Source organism: Rhinoderma darwinii, chromosome 2 (assembly GCF_050947455.1).
Source record: "Rhinoderma darwinii isolate aRhiDar2 chromosome 2, aRhiDar2.hap1, whole genome shotgun sequence".
Lineage (NCBI taxonomy): Eukaryota > Metazoa > Chordata > Amphibia > Anura > Rhinodermatidae > Rhinoderma > Rhinoderma darwinii.
Window position 1 is genome coordinate 329,280,963 of NC_134688.1, and position 23,816 is coordinate 329,304,778.

Genomic DNA, 23,816 nt, shown 5'->3' on the forward strand with positions numbered 1-23,816 from the left:
CATGAAAAGAAGGGTCACTTTGGAACAGAAAAAAACATTTCAATGGATTCAACAATTTTATTATTATCCTGGATTAAAGGCTATATAGCTCAAGAAATATGCACTACTTGCCGAAACTGTGCTTTAGGCAAAGCCACTGAACAACGTGCACTCATACTAAGTATTCAGACCACCTACCCTTTACAAATGCTTCTGATAGAATATTTATTAATAGAAGAGTCCTTTCAAAGATATCAATAAACATTGGTCATGACCGATCATTTCACTAAATTTGCGGTAGCAACTCCCACTCAGGACCAGACAGCTGAATCTGCAGCCAACGCATTATGGAAAAATTTCATTTTGCCATACGGTTGTCCAACTAAGATAGATTCTGATCAAGGAGCTTGTTTTGAAGGGAAGGTTATTGAAGAACTATGTAATATGTACCATATTCAGAAGACACACACTACCCCGTATCACCCTCAAGGAAATGGGGCATGTGAACGTCTAAACCAGACATTATTACAATTACTACGCACTTTAGAGGTACATAAGAAGGAACTATGGCCAGCTTATTTAGCCAAATTAGTGTGGGTTTATAATCATACAGTACACGCTACAACTGGATATCCACCTTTTTTTATTGATGTTTGGGCAGGACAGGCGTTGTCCCTTGAATTTTGTGATGCCTGAAACACGAAATGATGTGGTATGGACCCCACAAACCTGGGCTGAAGAACATCGAAGACTACTATGAGATGTTTATGAGATAGTAACACATCGATTGGGTTCTCGAGAGTTTTCGGCAAATCACGCTTTACGTAATCTACCGTTACAAGTGGGAGATAGGAAAAATTTGATGGAGATGGGAATAGTGGGGGAGTACCATCAGGGCGGTTCGGGCGGCAGCCCGGAGCCCAAGGCTCCCAGGGGGCCCATGGCCGACCAAACCACACATAATCTCGTGGCCCCCCTCATGCCCGCTGGGGCGTCGCTAGCAACGGAGGGGGCCCCGGTGCTAGCGGCAGCCACATTTAGTGGCGTAATTATAGGGGTCACAGCGGTCGCAATTGCGACTGGGCCCAGAAGCCAGGGGGGCACCACATCAATGAAAAGTTACTATAGTAACTGGGGCCTATGTAATAAACTACACGGGCCCCTGTTACTATAGTAACTGACAGTACTTACCCCGCCTCTTCCAGGAGCGCATCGGAGGTTCTGATGTCACAGCGCATAACGTCACGACACTTGATGGAGTGAGGACCTGCGGCCGAAGAGGAGGTAAGTTTAATTTTAGTGTCTTGCTGAAGCTGATGGGTCGGGGTCTGACACCTGGGACCCCCGCCAATCAGCTGTTTTGAAGGGGTTGCAGCCGCTTGTACGAGCGCTACTTCCCCTTCATGCCGGTAGATATTACACACCCCCATAGATAGCGCTACACACAGCCCCCTGTAGATATCTATGGGGGTGTGTAATATCCACAGGGGCTGTGTGTGGCACTAGGTACAGGGGGCTGTGTGTGGCACTATCTATGGGGGTGTGTAATATCTACAGGGGGCTGTGTGTGGTACTATGTACAGGGGGCTGTGTGTGGCACTATGTACAGGGGGCTGTGTGTGGCACTATGTACAGGGGGTTGTGTGTATGTGGTGTTTTACAGTGTGTGGCATTATTATATTCAGGCGCGCAGTGTTTGGTGCTATTATATTTAGGGGTACAGTATGTGGCATCATGATAACTTTATTTTCTTTTATAGATGTGGAAATGTTGGAAAAGTGAGGAGTCGAAGACATCTGAGTGGCAAATTCTGCAGAAATCAGTCATGGCCGCTAGAAGTCGTCATGTGCTCTGGACCGGATGGAGAAAAAGAACTACTAGAATTTGAGACGTCGTCACATGTGACTCACTAAATTTATAGAGAATCTGTCAACTCTCCTGACATGTTTATTATAGGAAATTCTTGTATTTCACAAAAAGTCTTTCTGCAGTCCAGGACTGATAGACAATTCCCCTTGTCAGGAGGATGTGTCCCAGCACAGTGTGTTACTGTCAGTATGTAGGGACACAGCCCTGTGACAAGGGGAATTCGTAACACCCATTTGTTAATGCTTGCCCAAAAAGGTAGTGTTAAAAATAGTTGCAGGGCGGCGGTGCGGAAGGGGGGCCCAAGTTTGGGTAACAGCCCAGGGCCCATGGTCTACTTAATCCGCCACTGGATGGGAACCAATGCCCTATGAAGTAGGGAGACAGCCAAATCCAAATTTACCAGTATTTGAAATCAAAATCGAAGGAACTCGGGGTCCAAAGCGAATTGTCCACCGAAATATGTTACGACCGTGCATGTTTAACAATACAGAGCTGATCCAGAGAACAGAAAGTTCATACCACCATCAAATACAGAAGATCAAGAAGAAGACGAGGTATGGTGGCACATCCCAGTTGAGAAAAAAGTAATACAGGAAGAAGAAATTCCTACTACTGAAAATATGAAAACCAGACACTCAAAGAGGCCAAATTTTGGATATCCACCTTCAAGATTTAAAGATTTCATCACTTCTAATATTGTCGGGACGACAATTGAAAAAAAAAAGATGTACAAGTTAAGGGAACTTACCTTAGTCCCCTTAACAGTCTTGCTGGGGTTGTAGAGACGGCTGTGCGGAGTGCAGAGCTGGACAGCTTCCAGTGGGAAGCCGTGAGAGAGTTGAGGAGGAGACCGGCTCTAATTGAGCACGGCTCCTAAAGGCCAGGCCAGGCGGTGCCAGCAGCAGTCCTTTGGTTAGTCTTTTGCACTGTAATGAAGAGGACCATTCCACTGGCTCTGATATAGCTCATATCATGCATTCACAGAATCATGCACTGATACCTGTTTACTTAGTGAATATACATTTTATATATATTACTCACATTTATTGTATCCACTCAATCTATGTATGACTTCAAATACCACCATATTGTGTCCACAGAGAACTGCTAGATGCAAATTTGTGCCTAGAAACCATGTCAAGACAAGGGACAGTGTGCATGTACAGTTCTGTTTTGATAGACTCCTTGATAAATGAGCAAGTCATGCTGTTTTTTTTTAATAGTAAGTACATTAAAAACTAAATAATATAAAATGTGTGTTTATACTATATATGTTGCAAATTAACAATGTAAAATGTATTCTTATAGCTGTTTTCGTCTGTACCTTATGTCTGTACAGTGCATGTGACTGGGACCATGCTATTGGTTAGAAATCATTTACTAAATGTCATAGTCAAATGTTCAAGAGAAACTTCCTGGAGTACAATAAAGATTTAACATTAAAAGTTAGGGTCTATTTAGAGAGTAGTCCTGGCAATTTCATTCCTAGCGGGGACCAAGGCAGTGGCACTCATTGAGTATACAAAAACTGAGAAGGCAGAAATCGTAAAAAACATTTCTGATTTATTACTAGTGCCAGGATTCTCTTTGCAGCCACTATTCTGCAGCACTGAGTTTTTATGATGCTACAGAATAAAGCCCCTTAATGGCATGCAGCATTTAGGTTTTAAGAAATAATGTTTGCAAGCAGATTTATGCAATTTCTGGAAGCCAAACTGATCCAGCAATTGTAGTCCTAGTTCTTTTATTGGAGAGTAATTAAAAATACAAATCAGCAATAAATTACAACACTATGCATGGATGGCCTCAGTCCAACACGGTCCTTGTAGAGTTTCGTCTTGACTTTCATTAGAAATCTCTGATAGAAACTTCCTGGGTCACTGATTTCATATCTTTCATATATAAAGAGAACAAAACATTAAGTAATGTTAAAAATGGTTCACGGTACATATAACTTTACGTAAGTTTGCGAAATATTCTATTCGTATATCGCAGACATCTTTAAGGTGTACTTATCAGAACTTTTTTTTTTTGCATAAATCAGTAGTTCATGTGAATATATTTTGGAATATGTCTTATTAGGTAAAAGTGGTACGTTCCTTACCTTCCAGCACCTGGTAGCGTCCCTTTCCCTGCCTGCAGACTCTCTATATATGTTCAGAAACTAACTTAGCCCTTTAATGACCAGCCTATTTTAGGCCCAAATGACCAAGCAATTTTGTTTTTTAGTCTGTTCATTGTCGTGTTCTAAGAGCCATAACTTATTTTCCGGATGACAAAGCTGTATAACTGCTTGTTTTTTTTCAGGAAGAGTTTTTTTTTAATGGCCCATTTATGGATACCTATAACTTGTTTATTAACTTTTCTTGGGGTTTTGGTAAAAAAAAAATCGGACTTTTTTTTTAATGTTTTAAATTACGCAATATACCTTGCAGTATAAATAATGTCATTTTATTGTCTCGGTCAGTATGATTATGGTTATACTAGATTAAAGGGTTTTACCAATCAGGGACATTTAGACCTGTTAGATATATGTGGGTTCCAGCTCTGGGATCTGATTAGCGCAGAGCGCATGGTACCCCTCTGAAATCACACCAGGAAGAGCATGTCCTCTCAGCAAGCATGGACAAAGAAAAAGATGGAGAGGGGGAAAAAAAAAATGGAGGTTAGTCACGATAGCCTAACTTCTATACACTGCAGGATTCTCCTATTCTAACATATATAGTGTATATGATTTTATATATATATATATATATATATATATATATATATATATATATATATATATATATAAAAGCTACAGCAGCATGGAGGAGATTGTACTGCAGTAATGAGAAGTGTAGCTGATAATCCAACTCTTACCAGAAGCCTTCCAGTAAAACATTTTTAAACATGGAAGTCTATAGGTATGGGTGACATCCATCAGAGGTATATATCGTTCATCCGTCGCCCATAGACTCCTATGTTAAAAAAAAGCATATGTTTAACGTATACGTTTTTTTTATTGGAAGGCTGTGATGGATGCCTCTGATGGTGCCATCCTTAGCCCATAGACATGTTAAAAAAGAGCGTATACATTTTTTTTTACCGGATGGCGCAAGGTTGTATTGAATTGGTATCATGACAAATTGTATAACTTGATGCAATTCAAGAAAAAGTAAGGGTGCAAACATCTATAGGTATGCTTTTACCTACGTCATTAACATTTTCCCACTCTAGATGCTCAATTTACATAAAGACTTTTTATTGTATCACATTAACAGGAATTGAAATGGTCTATTCTAGTTAAGTACTCCTCGTAGTAATATAGTTCAGTTTAATTTTAACCCGTTGATGCACCAGAATGTCCCCGTACTTCCTGGTGTGGGGGGTTGAAGCAGGGCTGCGGGTGTCAGCTGTGTATTATAGCTGACTTCTTGCACTAACCGCAAACTCTGATCGTGGCCGTTTAACCACTTAGATGCCATGGTCAATAGCAACCGCGGCATCTAATCTGTTGGAGTGAGGTGGCTGCCCCGTCCGGCAGCCCATCGCTAACTATCGCTGGTTCAAATCCCCTAGGGGGACTAATAAAAATGGTTAAATATAGTTTTCAGTAGTGTACAAGAAATAAAATAAAAGTTCAAAAACTGCTCTTTTCCCATTTTTCAAGTAGAGCAATGTAAAAAACTAAACATATATAATTAGTATCGCCGCGTCCCTAAAAGTCCAAACTATTACAATATAACATAATTTCTTTTGCACGGTGAACGCCGTAATAAAATAATTTAAAAAGGCCAGAATCACAGTTTTTTTGGTCGCCTTCGTGAGCAAAATTTTTTTTATAAAAAGTGATAGAAAAATCCTATGTACCAACAAGTGGTACCAAAAAATACTACAGCTCATCCCGCAAAAAATAAGCCCTCACGCTACTGAATCGATAAAAACCCAAAAACGTTATGGTTTTCAGAATATAGTGACGCAAATATAGTGACCACCAATACGCCTTTTCACATCGGTCACTAAGGGGCCTTAGGCTAGGCTGACGCCTTTTCACGTCAGCCTAGTCTAAGTCCTGCACGGGTCTCCCGTGCAGGCAGGAGCCGGGGCTCTGCTGTCTGATGACAGCTGAGCTCCTGCTCCAACGCACGCGATCGAAGTTTACTTCGATCGGGGCCGTTTAACCCGTTAAATGCCGCCGTCAATAGCGACCACGGCATTTAACTTTGTATACAGAGGGAGTGAGCTCCCTCTGTCACCCATCGGCGGCCCGCGAATGCAATCGCGGGTCTCCGATGGGGTGTCATGGCAGCCGGGGGCTTGATAAAAGCCCCCAGGTCTGCCCTGGACATATGCCTGTTAGGACGCGCCAGAGGCACGTCCTAACAGATTGCCTGTCAGATTTACACTGACAGGCAATAATGCTCTGGTATACGAAGTATACCAAAGCATTATAGCAGCGATCGGAAGATAGCACAGTAAAGTCCCCTAGTGGGACTAATAAAATAAGTCATCAAAGTGAAATAAAGATTATTAATAAAAAGTACAGTAAAAAAATAAATCCATTTTTTTTCCATAAAAAGTGGTTTTATTTAGTAAAAGTGTAAAAAAAAAAGTACACATATGTGGTATCGCCGCGACCGTAATGACTCCATTAATAAAGTTAATATGTAATTTAAACCGCAAGGTGAACACCGTAAAAAAAAAAACGCAAAAACCATGGCGAAATTGCAATTTTTTTCCATTGCCCCCCAAAAAAGTCATAATAAAAATGAATCAATAAGTCCCATGCACCCCAAAACAGTACCATTCAAAACTACGTCTTGTCCCGCAGAAAACAAGCCCAAAAAATTACTACATTGATGGAAAAATAAAAAAATTACAGCTCTTGGAAAGCGACGATGCAAAAACAAATAATTTTAGTTCAAAAGTGTTTTTATTGTGCAAAAGTCGTAAAACATAAGAAACCTCTACATATGTGGTATCGCCGTAATCGTACCGACCCATAGAATAAAGGTAACATGTTATTTACGTCGCATAGTGAACGGCGTCAATTTAAAAACGCGTAGAACAATGGCGGAATTTCAGTTTTTTTTTATAATCCCCCCAAAAAGGTTAATAAAAGTTAATATAAAAATTATATGTACCCAAAAATGGTGCTATTAAAAAGCACAACTAATCCCGCAAAAAACAAGTCCTCATACAGCTATGTAGACGAAAAAATAAAAACATTATAGCTCTTTGAATGCGACTATAGAAAAACAAATAAAATAGCTTGGTCATTAGGGCCTAAAATGGGCTGGTCACTAAGGGGTTAAAATGTTTATTGACAAATTGTAGGAAAGGAAAGTCCCTTATGTAAAGAGGTTTTACCATCCGGACTAACCTTGTCCATATGCCCTCTTAGCACATATTGATGTCAGAGAGAGATCCTCATCTATTAGCCCGGTGGAGAACTGCTAACAAGCAGTGGCTCTAGCTCAGACAAACACATGGACCTTCATCTCAATAGCTGCTGCAGAGGAAATGCCTAACTGGCTGCAGATTCCCCTGACAAAATTGTTGCCTGGGCTTTTTGGTTGTCTATGATGAGATATCCCTATAAACGTCAAGATGAAATCACTAACAATTATGCAGTTTTTGCAAGGGGAAACATGTTCCATAAGCTTAAATAGTTTTCTTTCTATCAAAAAATACCATTGTTAGTGAAAGAATAGACCGCCAAAGTAGGAAAAAAAGCAATCCTATTCCATCTTTTAAATTCTATGTTCATTTTTGGAACTAAATAAAAGTTATATCATTGCTATAGGTAACTCTTTGTTACCTGGTTTTCATGCCCAATATGTTAAATCTCACCCCTACTGAAGCCCGAATTTCATTGAGACGAGAATATACACGACCACCCTCTTCAGGACAAACAGCCTTTAGATCATCGCGACTTAAGTCCAATAGTTGATCTCCTCTCAAAACTCCAAGACACCTTACTGTGCTGTAAAAGGAGATTGGGAAAATTAAGAAATATCGTTTTTTCCCCCCCAATCTTCAAACGACAAACATATGAGATGTTTTGTATTGAACTAATAAAAGTATATAAAAATGAACTGCTGTGATAATGATTACAAAATCGAATGGTAACTTACATCCTTGAGAAGCCTTTATCTTGTAGCCATTCAGTCACTTCCTCTGGTGTAGAGCTCTGCTGCAGGGTTACTGCACGTATTCGAACCTGCTGTTCCGACAATAGAAGTTTCATATCGTAAGATTGTTTTATTACTTCAGCTATCCTCACTTTTCCCATTTGCATATTTGGCTTTATTTATATATTAATTTACCCGTTCAGTATTTGTACCCTCCATTATGTTGTTTGGTACAAATCCTCTCTGCTCCTGAGCATTCTCAACCATCCACCATTGCCTGCTCTGATCTAGAACCTAGGAAATCATTAAAAGAAAATTCTCACGTAAAACACATTAAAATAGAAAAAGCTTCCTCTGTGGCCTAGTCATTTCTTGATTTATAAGGTCACAAGCCCATACAACCGATTTTATCTGCTGTGGAGTGGCATGAAATCTGTTGCAATGTCTGCATGTGTTAGATGGTAGCACCTATGACACTTTTCCTGCTTAACCCTTTTTTTTTTTTCCGTCAACATAACTGTATGACTGGTCGTTTTTTTGCAGGATAAGTTGTATTTTTTAATGGCACAATTTTGAGGTACACATAGTTTATTGATTAACTGTTAACTTTTCTTGGGGATGGGATGGAAAAAAAAAAGAGCATTATTCTTTGCATTTTAAATTTACGCCTTGCACCATGCGGCATAAATAACATGTTACTTTTATACTATGTGTCGATATGATTATGATAAAAAATATGTACTTTTTTTTTATTTTTACTGCTTTTGCACAATAAAAACCGTTTTAAACTAAAATAATTTGTTTTTGCATCGTCGCATTCCAAGAGCCATAACCTTTTTATTTTTCCTTTGATGTCACCATTTGAGGGCTTGTTTTTTGTGGGGCAAGGTGTAGTTTTCATTGGTACCATTTTGGGGCAGATGGGACTTATTGATTAACTTTTATCACATTTTATGGGGAAGGGGCTGAAAAAAAAAAGCTATTTGTCATTTTATGCTGTTCACCATATGGTTTAAAGAAGCACACCACTTAATTTTTTTATTGCACCCTCCATTTGTACATTGGTGTTTCCGTGGGTTGCTGTGTGCAAAAATACTTACCGATCTCCGCATCTTGTAATTTTTCGGGTCCAGCGCCGCTCATGTGATCTTCATTCTGACCTGGTCTGGAATCACTGCTTTTCAGAAAACCGGAAGTAAGGCTCTCAATGCATTCCTATGGTGCCTCGTTCTGGCTCCCATAGGAATGCATTGAGAGGGTGAGTTCCGGTTTATTCAAAAAGCACAGTGACTACAGACCAGTCAGAGGCAAAATCACATGAGCGGCGCTGGACCCGAAAAAGACAAGATGCGGGGGATCAGTAAGTATTTTTGCACATAGAACCCCACTGAAACACCAATGTACAAATTGAGGGTGAAATAAAAAAAATAAAGTGGAGTGCTCCCTTAAATAACGTGATCGTGGCTATATAATAAATGTTATTTTTATTATTGTAAATCACATTTTTTCCTACTTTGACAAAATAAAAACACTCTTTTTATGTAAAAAATTGTTTGATTTTTTTTTACTGTGCATAGTTTTTAAATTATTTTTATTCGACATTAATTATTTTTTTAGTTCCACTAGGGGACTCCACTATGCAATCATTTAATAGCTCATATAATGCTTTGATATTCTTAATATACCTTTTAATTGCTTTGGTATACTTAATATACTAAAGCATTACTGCCAGTCAGTGTTAAACTGACAGGCAGTCTAATAGGCACAAAGCCATAGCAGGCCTGGGGGCGTGGAGAACCCCGGCAGCCATGGTAACCCATTGCTGTCCTGCAAACACATTCCCTGACCACTGATAGATGACAGAGGAATCCACTTTCGTATGTAAACCACTTAGATGCCGCAGGCGCTATTGACCGCGGCATCTAAGAGGTTAAACTGCTGCAATCATAGTTACTCCGATCACAGCTGTTAGAGCAAGAGCGAGCACCAAGGATTATTCCGATGCGTCATAAAAAGGCGAATGCATCAAAATAAGATCCCTTATTGACTATCCTGAATGGGCTTATTGACAGTCACTAAGGGGTTAAAGGCTTGGCAAACGGGGCCATTTAATGCCTCTTAGCCAATCATGTTCGGAGGCTCTGTAAAGAGCATAAGGCAATTGCTTTATTTTTTTTAAACTCTTTATAATTTTTAGAAAAGAAAAGAAAAAAGGAACACATGCCACATAAACCAAACAAAACACGAGGGGCCATTGACAATGGGTATTAATATAAAAAATAGAGTGCAGACGAGAGGGGACTCTATACCATCTGGTCAACAATTTATAGCTTGTTTCCTGATATCGAGAGCTAACGTGCTAGCGTCAGAATACCAGACTGTTGTATAGGAGATAAAGAGAGACCTAAGTCCATTTCATATTTAAAGAGGCTCTGTCACCACATTATAAGTGCCCTATCTTCTACATAATGTGATCAGCGCTGTAATGTAGATAACAGCAGTGTTTTTTATTTAGAAAAACGATCTATTTTGACAGAGTAATGACCTATTTTAGATTTATGCTAATGAATTTCTTAATAGACAACTGGGCGTGTTTTTACATTTTGACCAAGTGGGCATTGTAAAGAAGTGTATGACGCTGACCAATCAGCGTTATACACTTCTCTCCATTCATGTAATCAGCACATAGTGATCCTGCGTTGTTCACTATGTGCTGTCACATACTCGCACATTAACGTTACTGAAGTGTCTTGAGAGTGAATAGACATCACCTCCAGCCAGGATGGGATGTCTATTCCCAATCCCGACACTTCGGTAACGTTTGTGTGGGACTTACAGCACAGCAAGCGTGATCTCGCTGTATGCTGACATTTACAGCGTAATCTCACGAGATCACGCTTGGTGGCTGGAGGTGAGGTCTATTCACTCTCAAGACACTTCAGTAATGTTAATGTGTGAGTATGTGACAGCACATAGTGAACATAGTGATAACTATGTGCTGATTACATGAATGGAGAGAAGTGTATGACGCTGATTGGTCAGCGTCGTACACTTCTTTACAATGCCCATTTGGTCAAAAAGTTAAAACACCCCCAGTTCTCTATTAAGAAAGTCATTAGCATAAATCTAAAATAGGTCATAACTCCGTGAAAATTTATCGTTTTTCTAAATTAAAAAAACACTGCTGTAATCTACATTACAGCGCCGATCACTTTATGTAGAAGATAGGGCACTTATAATGTGGTTACAGAGCCTCTTTAAGTAGATGTAACGGGGGGTTTTTTGGAGGATTTTGGAGAAGAGCGTAAACAGTGGACAAATTATGTCTCCGTAGTCCTGAGCCTAAAAATGATGTCTCTGTACTTCTAAACAAAGAGCTTGTACAAAAGTGGCAAAGTTGAAGTGCTCTCCAGGGCACCTACGGACTAGGATCCACTAAGGCAGATAATTCAGGAATCGTAAGCCAATCCATATGTGAAGGAAACCTGGATGAGCAAAATGTTTTATTAGAAATCCACATTCGGATAATCCAGACTTCCAAACTGGGAACAAAATGAGGATTACCTAAAATAGGGTAAAGAGAAGAGTATGTGGGAAGAAGCTATGTCCTATCTAGTGTCGTTGAACAAAATAACAACGTTACAAGGCTTAGAACATAAACAGCAGTTTCTCATATTTTTAAGGAAATTTCAAAAGCCTTTTTTTTAAGGTACCTGTTCAGTTCCGAAGTGGCTTTGAGGGGCCTATGTATTAGAAACCCCCATAAAACTCCCCATTTTGAAAACTAGACCCATCAAAGTATTCAAAACAGCATTTAGAAAGTTTATTTAACCCTTCAGGCATTTTACAGAAATTAAAGCAAAGTAGAGGTGAAATTTGCAAATTAAATTTTTCTTGCTGAATTTCAAATGTATTAAATTTTTTAATACAGAAGATTTTACCAGAGCAACAGTACTAAATATGTATTGTCCAGATTCTGCAGTTTTTAGAAATGTCCCACATGTGGCTCTAGTGTGCTCGTGGACTAAAACACAAGCCCCAGAAGCAAAGAAGGACCTAGTACATTTTGAGGCTTCTTTTTTATTAGAATATATTTTAGGCAGCATGCCAGGTTTGAAGAGGTGTTGAGGTGCAAAAACAGTAGGAATCCCACAAAAGTGACCCCATTTCGGAAATTACACCACTCAAGGAATTAATGTATGGTTGTTGTTACCATTTTGAATCCACAGTTTTTACACAGCACGTATTTGAATTGGACTGTGAAATAAAAAAAAATGAAATTTTTTCCAAAAAGATGTCATTTTTGATAAAAATGTCTTATTTTGACAGGGAACAAAATATCCAATTTTGTTGCCCAATTTCTCCTGAGTGCAGCAATACTCCATTTGTGGCGATAAACTGCCGTTTGGGCCCATGGGAGGGCTCAGAAGGAAAGGAGCACTATTTGTTCTTTGGAGTGCAGAGTTTGCTGGTTTGGTTTTCGGGTGCCATGTCGCATTTGCAGAGCCCCAGAGGTATTAAAGCAATGGAAACCCACCAGCAGTGACCCCATTTTGGAAACTACACCCCTAAAGGAATTAATTGATGGGTAATGTGGCCATTTAGACCACATAGTTTCTTCACAGAACTTATTTGAATTGGGCTGGGAATTTAAAAAAATAATAATTTTTTCCAATAATATGTAGTTTTAGCTCAAAATGTCTTATTTTCCCAAAAAATAAAATACTCCATTTTGTTGGCCAATTTGTCCTGAGTGCAGCAATATCCCATTTGTGCTGATAAACTGCCGTTTGGGCCCATGGGAGGGCTCAGAAGGAAAGGAGCGCTATTTGTTCTTTGGAGTCCAGATTTTGCTGGATTGGTTTTCGGGTGCCATGTCGCATTTGCAGAGCCCCAGAAGTATCAAAGGAATGGAAACCCACCGGAAGTGACCCCATTTTGGAAACTACACCCCTAAAGGAATTCATTTATTGGTGTTGTGACCATTTTGACCCCATAGTTTTTTCACATAACTTATTTGAATTGGGCTGGGAATTCAAACCAAATTTTTTGTTTCCAATAATATGTAGTTTTGGCTGAAAATTTCTTATTTTCACAAGAAATAAAATACTCCATTTTGTTACCCAATTTGTCCTGAGTGCGGCAATGCCCAATTTGTGCTGATAAACTGACGTTTGGGCCCATGGGAGGGCTCAGAAGGAAAGGACCACTATTTGGCCTACTGGGGATTTTCTGGTGCGAAGTCATGTACGCAGAAGCCCCTGAGGTACCAGTACAGTTGAAACCCCCAAGAGGTGTAGTGAGCATTTTTACCGGAGACATACACCCCATAAACTGTAATGTGGGTTCTCACAGGTACGGCAATACCCTCAATGTGGCTGTTATCAGCTGCCTGGGCACACGGCACACGGCAGGGCTCAGAAGGGAAAGATGACGGGGATAAGCTGTGCGGAGTGCATCAGGGTAAGTAAAACTGGGGTAGATTAAAAATCAAGGCATGTATGATACATGAAGCACTCTTTCATACAGAGCCTTAGTTTTTCAGAAAACGTGTCACATTGATATATTGTGTCCTGCCTTATCCCCCTCTTATTGCAGACTTTGTACCTCTTTTGACTTTTTCCTTTCTGGCCAGTTTGGGGAACTTCTCCTGGAATGTGTTGCCCTGGTACGATGCGTGTGGCCCCGCTTCCAGAAGTACTGGGTGCCCCCCTTCTTGGTCCCTAAAAATTAGTTTCTTGATAACCACCTCTTGAAATTCCAGGAAAGTTCCCCTCTGGCCTGCACATCGACGTAGCACGTACGCATTGTACAATGTCATCTGTATGATGTGCACGGCCAGCTTCTTATACCACACCGCATGATGCTGTAGGGCTTCAGGACTTGATCTGACAAGTCCACCCCTCCCATGTACCTATTGTAGTCCAGGATGCAGTCTGGTTTGGGGGTCTCTGTACTGGTACCTCGTACAGGTACATGGGTACTGGTGTGGCATCTCTCTTGTCTTGTACGTGACACACAATATGTTGCTGCTGGATTGTGCCCGGCTCTCACCCCTTCTGAGTGTTTGCCCTAGCAGAGTCTTAGGGAGGCCTCTCAGATTTTTTTCTAGCAGTGCCGCATGCCGCATGACTTCTAGAAGCGAGGCAGTTGAAGAGTGGGACGCTGGTATAAAAATTATCCAGGTAGAGGTGGTAACCCTGGTCCAGCAGTGGGTGCACCAAATCCCACACAATTTTTGCATTAACTCCCAGTAAGGGGGGGCATTCTGGGGGCTGAATACTGGTGTCCTTCCCTTCATATATCCTAAATTTGTAGGTATACCATGATGCACTCTCGCACAGCGTATACATCTTCACGCCATACCTTGCCCTCTTACTCGGCAGGAACTGGCGGAATTGAAGCCTCCCTTTAAAATGTACCAAGGAATCATCAATAGAAATACACGTCTCGGTGGTGTATGCTTGGGAAAACCGGGCACTGAAATGGTCTAATAGGGCTCTCAGTTTATACAAACGGTCAAATCTGGGGTCATCTGGGAGTAGGCAATGCTCATTAGGAGAAGCGAAGTATTGCCTCATTTTTATTTATTTTTAGGTTCCAGTTCAGTTCTGAAGTTGCTTTGACGGGCCTATATATTAGAAACCCCTATGAAATACCCCATTTTAGAAACTAGACCCCTCAAAGTAATCACAATAGCATTTAGAAAGTTTATGAACCCTTTAGGTGTTTCACAGGAATTTAGAGCAAAGTAGAGGTGAAATTTACATATTTATTTTTGTCAAAAAATCCTTTTTATACAATTTTTTTCTAGAACACAAAAGGTTTTACCAGAGAAACGCAACTTAATACTTATTGCCCAGATTCTGCAGTTTTGAGAAATATCCCACATGTGGCCCTAGTGCTGTAATGGACAGAAGCACCGGCCTCCGAAGCGAAGGAGCACCTAGTGGATTTTGAGGCCTCTTTTATATTAGGCACCATGTCCGGTTTGAAGAGGTCTTGTGGTGCCAAAACAGTGGAAACCCCCCAAAAGTGACCCCATTTTGGAAACTAGACACCTTGAGGAATTCATTGCAGTTTTCATGGGGTGCATGCAACTTTTTGATCAGTTTTTATTCTATTTTTAGGTGGAGTGGTGAATAAAAAACAGCAATTCTACTATTGTTTTTTTTTATTCTATTTTTTTTACAGCGTTCACCGTGCGCTATAAATGACATATTCACTTTATTCTGCGGGGCGATATGATTATGGCGATACCTTATGTTTATAGTTTTTTTATGTTTTATGGCGTTTGCACAATAAAATCCGTTTTGTAAAAAATCACTCACTTTTTGTGTTACCTTATTCTAAGAGCCAGAACTTTTTTATTTTTCCATCAAGAAAGCCGTGCGAGCACTTATTTTTTGCGTAACGAACTGTAGTTTCGATCAGTATCATTTTTCGGTACATGCGACTTTTTGATCTCTTTTTATTCCATTTTTTTGGGAGGTGAAGTGACCAAACAATTGTGTTTGTGGTACAGTTTATTATTATTTTCTTTTACGGCGTTCACCATGCGGGATAAATAACGAAATAATTTTGTAGTTCAGGCCATTACGGACACGGCGATACTAATTATGTATAGTTTATTCGTTTATTTATCTATTTTTATTAATAATAAAGGACTGATGAGGTAAAAAGGGGGATTTTTACCTTTAATACTTTCAAAACTTTTATTTTCTTATTTTTACACATCATTTTTAACTTTTTTTTTTACTTTATTACTTTGTCCCACTAGGGGACTTGAGGGCAGGAGGCCCTGATCGCTATTCTAATACACTGCACTACATGCGTAGTGCAGTGTATTAGAACTGTCAGCTACTCACTGACAGCAAGCATAGTGGGTCCTGACTTTGTCAGGACCCACTAGGCTTCCGTCGATGGCATAGCCGGACACCATTGTTTGGTGTCCAGTTGCCATAGTCACCATCACCGGCCGCTATCGTGTAGCAGGCCGGCGATGGCAGCTTAACCCCTAAAAAGCCGCGATCTCTATTGAACGCGGCTTTTAAGGGGTTAATCAGCGGGGACACAGCGATCGGTCCCCGCTGTAGGAGCTGCGGCAGCTGCTGTACGAGACAGCAGCTGTCACAGCCCCTGTATGTGTCGGGAGGACAGCCGAAATGGTCATTACTCTCGAGACGTACTATTAGGTCATGGAGCGCGAACAATACAGCTACCATGACCTAATAGTACGTCCAGGAGCGGGAAGGGGTTAATCAGAAGCGTCTGAAACATGTATAGAATACGAGGGAATATGTTAATTTGAACCCCTTTCCGACATTTGTCGTATGGATACGTCATGGAAATGTAGTTCTTCCTGCATTTTGCCGTATCCATACAACAAATGGTGGACACCGGCTCAGAAGCTGAGAAATTAGCTCAGATCCCCGCAATTAATCCCTTAAATGCAGCGCTCAAACGCGATAACTGCATTAAGCTGTTTGCAGCTCATCGGGTTCCGGTGGCTGCAATGGCAACCGGAGACCTAATACTGGCCTCGCAGTCTGCCTAGCACGGCGCCGGACCCTGAAAGGCTTCCATAGCCGACGGCAAGTGATCGCTGCACCTCAGAGGTTGCTAGCAGATCGCCAGCCTTGCCATGCAATCAGGGCTGCCGATGCTGCTATGGCAACATAGACCTAATAATAACCTCCTGCTCTGCCATTACGGAAGCCGATTAGGCCCTGCCAGGAAGTGAAGCCTAATGGGCTTGCTATCAGTGAATGACTGACAGATTTAATATATTGCACTACATAGGTAGTGTAATGTATTAGAAAAAAATAATCTGACAGTTGGACCTTCAAGTCCCCTAGTGGGACTTGAAAAAAAGTGTAAAAAAAAAAAGTTTGAAAACATATAATAAAAGTTTCAAGTAATAAAATAAAACACCCTGTTCCCTTATGAAGTCCTTTAATATTGGAAAAAATAAATAAACCATACATATTTGGTATCGCCGCGTCCGTAACCACCTGAACTATAAATATTATGGTATTTATACCACGCCGTAAACGGCGTAAAAAAACAACTAAAAAACTATACCAGAATTTCAGCTTTTTGGTCACTTTGTCCTACACATATTTGAATAAAAAGAGATAAAGTATATCATGCAGCCTGCCTGGGGTGAATAAACACACCACTTTTTTTCACCAATTTCCTTGGAGTGCTGCCTCTTCATTTTTTTGGGGGGATTTTATATATATATATATATATATATATATATATAAAATATTATTTTGGATTTATCCGTTATCCACTATATCCATTATCCATTATATATATATATATATAATATTATTTTGGATTTATCCATTATCCACTTAAGCATATTGTCTTTAAGTCCCAGGTGTCGCAGCGTCTCCTCCATAAATACCCAGTTTACTCTATCGAAGGCTTTCTCTGCATCAGTGGATAAGAGCATAAAGGTACTTTTACATCGGCCAATTTTGGCCGATGCATCGAGCGCCGATTAACGAGACAGCTCGTTGATCGGCGCTTGCTTTCTTCTTTGACAAGGAGCTATGTATGGGGATGAGTGATTGTTACTCCGATCGCTCGTCCCCATACATTTGTACAGGGAGATGTGCTGCCGACAACGATAATATTTTGCACATTTAAAGCGATACATACAGCTGATGAACAGGCGTTTGCTTGTTCATCTGCTGATCGCTGCCCTGTTTACACTGGGCAATTATCAGGAACGAGCGTTCTGTGAATGCTCATTTGCCCGATATTTAGCCAATGTAAAAGGGCCTTAAAGGGTTCCTGTGCTGTATGCTAATGAGCATAAAAGAGTCATATCTTCTTTTGTAAAGAGTCATATCTTCATTCCTCAAGCCTTTCCGCGTTAACCCCGCCTTCTTACTTTTGATAGGCAACTCCTCGCCTTCCCCCAGTTCACACGAAGTCCCGCGCTTGCGCATCAATGTCCTGTTCTGGTGTGTGCGCACAAAGGGACAACCGATTATTACCATAAAAGGCGCAAAATGTGTGCAGACCGTTATTTACGGTTGTTGGGATAAGTTTAGGAGAGGGGATAACGGCAATGAACTTTTGACAGCAGCAGCCAATGAGGGGTGAGTGGAGTTCAATAGGTGAAATGCTGGTGACCGGTTCCCTTTAAGCTGCGTGTTCATAGACTTTGCCCTATAGATAAGATTAATAGCCTTAGTGGTGTTATCTAGTGCTTCCTGGTTCGGGTGGATAACATCCCTTAACAAAGGTATCAATCTAGTAGATACAATTTTTGAGAATAACTTAATATCAACGTTTAACCCCTTAACCCTTTCAGGACCAAGGGTCATTAATGCCTCAATGACCCGGCCTAAATTTAAAGTTTTGGCATACATTCTTTTAAACTGTCATAACTTCTGAACTACTTTTTTTAGGTTTTTTTTTCAGAACACATCACACTTTAAAAAAATATATATTTTTACTACATATGCAACACATATTTTATATTACAACGAAACAATTGATCAAATATGTGCCAGATTTAGTCTAATTTATTAAATTACGCTAAATAGTTAATGTATGACTAAATCAACTAACAATTTATATATAATCACGCTAACTAACCTTGCAAAAGAAATCAGCAGCACAACCAAAGGGATTCTCCAGTGGGGAACAAGGTAGATGATCCCAGCAAGGGATGGTGCACGCAGCACAAATGTCACACAATAGATTCAAGAAAGACTGCAGCACTCAGATATCCAAAAGATGTTGGTCTTTATTTACCAAGCAGTACAAAACGACAACGTTTCAACCCCTGTTGGGTCTTTGTCAAGCTAACAAACCTATTATCTCGCGAGATCACGCTGTGTTGCGAGTACTGCTAAAAATTAATGGAGAGAAGCGTGTGACGCTGATTGGTCAGCATCATACATTTCTCTTTACAATGCCCAGTTGGTAAAAAAAAAGTAAAAACACGCCCAGTTGACTATTAAGAAAGTAAGTAGCATAAATCTAAAATTGTTCATAACTTGCTCAAAATTTATCGTTTTTCAAAATAAAAAACACTGTTTCTTATCTACATTACAGCGCTGATCACATTATGTAGGAGGTAGGGCACTTATAATCTTGTGACAGAGCCTCTCTAACTATTGAATATGCCGGCAAAGAAAGCAAAACAGAAAGGTATCCGCTATAATCCAAGATCAAAAATAAGAGCATTTAACCACTTGCGGACCGCCCATAGACTATAAACGTCCGGGCGGTCCACAATTAACTCTGAAGGGCCGTTCTAGAACGTTCTACAGAGTTAATACTTTTTTCCGCTCTGTGGCGGCATTGAGCTCCGTGATACAGCTGTCCAGCACGGAGCTCTGCCCAGAGACCAATCAGCGTGGTCTCTAGGCAAATGATCATTGTGACAAGCTGTCACAGTGATCACAAAACCTGCCCTGTCGGCGGCGCTTCCCCCGTCCTCGTGGCACCTACCCCCACCCCTCCTCTCACGGCAACACTCGCGACCCCCCCCCCCCCTGTAACTTCTCCCTCTCCTGGAAGGCTGTCAGGGAGGGAGAATAATAGTAGTAACAAATAACACACTTTTTTTCCCCTCCAATAAATTATCTATCTATCTATCTATCTATCTATCTATCTATCTATCTATCTATCTATCTATCTATCTATCTATCTATCTATCTATCTATCTATCTATCTATCTATCTCATATCTGTCTGTCTATCTATCTCATATCTATCTGTGTATCTCATATATATTGATATATAGTATAGTTTAAGGCTGGGGCTACACGGCGACTTTGGACACAACACAGTTGTGCGGCCAAATATCACTATGTTCAGTAGCGTACATGGCAAGTAATGAAAGTGAATGTGGTCGCGGTAATTTTATCGGACTAAGCGATTTTTGGCCATGGGCCTTGTGACGTGGTCAAAGTCGTCGTGTAGCTCCGGCCTAAAACTATACTATATATCAATATATATGAGATACACAGATAGCTATGAGATAGATAGATAGATAGATAGATAGATAGATAGATAGATAGATAGATAGATAGATAGATAGATAGATAGATAGATAGATAGTTACGAAATAGATAGATACGAGATAGATAGATTATAATATCTATATATATATATATATATATATATATATATATATACATACACACACACTGTATTTTTCGTACTATAAGACGTATCTGACTATAAGACGCACCCAGGTTTTAGATCGCATGAATTGGGAAAAAACATCATATTTTACTGCTTTTACAAAGAAAAAACTATTTGTTAAAAAAAAAGAATTTGTTCTGTTTCACCACATTCTAAAAGACCAATACGGTTATATTTTTTCATCGTTTTAGCGGTGTGAGGGCTTATTTTTTGCAGGACGAGCTGCAGTTTTTATTGGCACATACAATTTTTTTATCACTTTTTATTTCATTCTTTTTACCGCTAAGGTGACCAAAAAAACAATGATTCTGGGGTTTTAATTTTGTTTTATACCGTTCACTGTGCGAATAATGCTATATTGTAATAGTTCGGCCTTTTATGGACGCAGCGATACCAATTTTTTTTTTTTTTTTTTTTTTACATTGTGCTTGGGGAAAAATAGGAAAAGATTTTCTTTTTTACTTTTAATATTTTTTTATATTCCTGAAAATGTATCTAACTTTTTTTTTTTTACACATTTTATTAGTTCCCCTAGGGGACTTGAACCAGCGATCATTAGATTGCTGGTACAATACACTGCAATACATGGATGAGTTACGGAAACAGTGTACCTCGCTGAGCTACGCTGTTTCCGTAACACACATAGTAGTGATTGGCAGTTACAGAAGCAGCGTAGCATGCGGGCTATGCTGTTTCTGTAATTGCTACTCAGTTCTATGGGAGTTACGAAAACCACTTAGCTCAGCGGGTTACGCTGTTTCCGTAACTCGACCATGTACGCTGTTTTCGTAGCTACCGTGTTTCGGAAACAGCGTAGCTCGCAGCGTAACTCCCGACCACCTTACCAGGAAGTGGCCGGGAGACAGCAGAGCCGAATTAGATAGAACGGTGTTTATGGGGCCCCGTTCTAGAGGTAGGTGCGGGTCCCAGAGGTGGGACCCGCATCTATCTAACATTTATGACATATCCTGTGGATATGTCATAAATGTCCTTCATGGGAAGACCCCTATAAATGCAGCGGTCGCTATTGATTGCGACATTTAACTAGTTAAATGGGCAGGAACAGCGCCATTTCTGTTCCTGGTTGTTAAAGTAGCGTGTCAGCGTGCCCCGCTCCAGACATCATGGGTCGGAAAGTATGAAGCGGTCAGGGCGCCCGGCGCTGCCAGGTCCCTTGACTGCCGACTATAAGACGCAGGGACTTTTTAGCAAGATTTATTCTTGCTTAAAACTGTGTCTTATAGTCTGAAAGATACAGTATATATATATGGATGTAGATAATATATAGATGTACGGTTTTAGGCCCCATGAACACGGCCGTAATTTTGATCCGCAATTATGGAACATAATTGCGGATCAAAGTACGGACCCATCCATTTCTATTACCCACGGACGCCTTCCCGTATATTTACGGGAAGGTGTCCGGGCCGTACAAATGACCCGCAAAAAAAGGACATGTTCTATTTTTTTTTATTTTACGGTCCGCAAATGCGAGTGTCTGTCCGCGGCCGGCCATGCCTGTAATCACCGTCCATGATTACGGGCACAGCAGTGTGCAGGGCCTTAGGCTGGTGCTACACGGCGACTTTGACCGCGATGCTGGTCGCATACACAAAGATCGCTTTGGAACCAGCTTTGGAAAATTTGCTCTCCAAAAGCCGGTTTGCACATCACTCATTGTAAGCTCTGCCTTGCAACCAGTGTGCATGAAATGCACACATTTCTGGTATCGTTGAAGTTGGCAGAAGTTGACAAGTATGTATTTATATGTGTTTACCCGGTGGCATGCACCAGATGTCAGAAAAGATCACCTGAATTCGCATATTTGGAAAAAAAATGGCAGTTTATTTTTTTTCCAGACAATTAATTGACTTTGATGGAAAAAATTAAGAGGGCTAAAGTCTTTTATATGTTACTAAACGAATAGTTTGGGGGGTGTAATTTCAAAAGTCATTTTGGGGGTGTTCACAGTGTTTTGGCACTTCACAACATCTGTAATGGTCGTACGTATGGTGTCCGCAAACCAGCTTTGGAAAATTTGCTCTCCAAAAGTCAATTTGCGCACCGTTCATTGTAAACGCCGTCTTGCTCCCAGAGTTGTAGAAATGTGCACACATTTAGTATCGTTGAAGTCGGCAGAAGTTGCCAAGTATGTATTCAGGTGTGTTTACCCAGTGGCATGCACCAGATGTCAAAAAACATCATCTATATTCACATATTCACATTGTTATAACATTTATTTTCGTTTTTTACTTTTACATTTTTTAAAAAGTTAAAGATATCTTCTTTTTTGTACAAAATATCGACGCCCAATATGTTCTGAAAAAAACCCAATACCAAATACATGTAGGTTGGAAAAGTAATAGAATAACCATTCGCTTTTAAATTGGCACACGGTTAAAAGGTGAAAATAGGCCTGGTCAGGAAGGGGGGGGGGGGGGTAAAGCCTCTGGTCAGGAAGTGGTTAAAGAGGGATGGGCAATTGCTTTTGAACAGAGTGCCGCTATTGCACCTACTGAAGTACAATATTATGAGCATCTTTTATATATTCTCTTTATTAAGAGGGCTCAGTCCCTTTTAAGCTGGCAAACTCGTTCCTACAGTCTGCACATGTACACAAAAAAGTTGTGAGTGTTCTGGAAACCAACACCAATATCTGTTTACCAACATTAACCCCTTCCCAACATTTTCCTATATATACACTTCATGGAAAGCCAGGGCTTCCCGCAATTTTCCGTATCTATACGACAAATCGTGAACACCGGCTCAGAAGCTGCTACAGCTGAAACCCTGTTGTAGTGGCGGGGACCGAAGTTTGCTCCGATCCCCTCCATTATCCCCTTAACCCCTTCCCGCACACGGGCGTGGCTGTACGTCCAAATAGAAAGTGAGTTCCCGCACTCGGGCGTACAGTCACGCCCTGGAGATAAAGCGTGCATAGGAGCTGTGCGCGCTTTATCTTCAGCGGCTGTCAGCTGTTATACACAGCTGACATTCCGCTGCAATGGCTACGATGGCTGTTACCGCCGATCGCAGCCATTTAACCACTTCAATGCGGCTGTCAATGCTGTCCGCCGCATTGAAGTGGTTTACAGAGGGAGGGAGCTCCCTCTGTACACCCCCGGGCCCCCCCGCGATGGATCGCGGGTGGCGATTGTTGCTATGGCAACCAGGAAGCCGTTACTAGGCTTCCTGGTTGCCAAGGTACGGTAGCCTATTAGGTCCTGCCCAAGGCAGGACCTAATACGCTAACTGTCAAATGAAGAATGACAGTTACAATACACTGCACTACATAATTAGTGCAGTGTATTGAACCGGGGATCAGAAGACCAGATCTTCAAGTCCCCAGGTCAGTGTAAAAGAAAAAGTAAAAAATTAAAAAAAAAATGTGAAAGAAAAATAAATAAATAAATAATAAATAAATAAATAATAAAATCAACACTTGCCCTGTTTCTCTGATCAACTCCTCTATTATTAAAAAAAAAATGAAAACATGAAAAAAAACTACACATAATAGGTATCGCCGCGTTCGGAACGGCCTGATCTATAAAAATGTCACATTATTTTTACTGCGCGGTGAACAACGTAAACATTTTTAATAAAAAACAATGACAGCATTTTATTTTTTGGTCATCTTGTCTCAAAAAAAATGTAATAAAAAGTGATCAAAAAG

General features: G+C 40.4%; 1 protein-coding gene across 7 annotated transcripts in view; it reads right to left on the bottom strand.

Moving 5' to 3' along the window:
- Positions 1 to 3,391: 3,391 nt before the first annotated feature.
- The window catches only part of EPS8L3 (EPS8 signaling adaptor L3), a 169,343-nt gene continuing 148,918 nt past the window's right edge, over positions 3,392 to 23,816 (bottom strand). For 4 of the 7 annotated variants that reach the window (XM_075853658.1, XM_075853655.1, XM_075853652.1 and 1 more), the window contains 4 exons: positions 8,160 to 8,258; positions 7,968 to 8,056; positions 7,684 to 7,816; positions 3,392 to 3,740 (listed from right to left, as the gene is read on the bottom strand). In XM_075853658.1, the coding sequence (XP_075709773.1) occupies positions 3,735 to 3,740; positions 7,684 to 7,816; positions 7,968 to 8,056; positions 8,160 to 8,258 (327 nt within the window). In that variant the 3' untranslated portion in view covers positions 3,392 to 3,734. The remainder of the gene's footprint in view (positions 3,741 to 7,683; positions 7,817 to 7,967; positions 8,057 to 8,159; positions 8,259 to 23,816) is intronic. The other 3 variants (XM_075853653.1, XM_075853657.1, XM_075853656.1) reach the window with 3 other exon arrangements.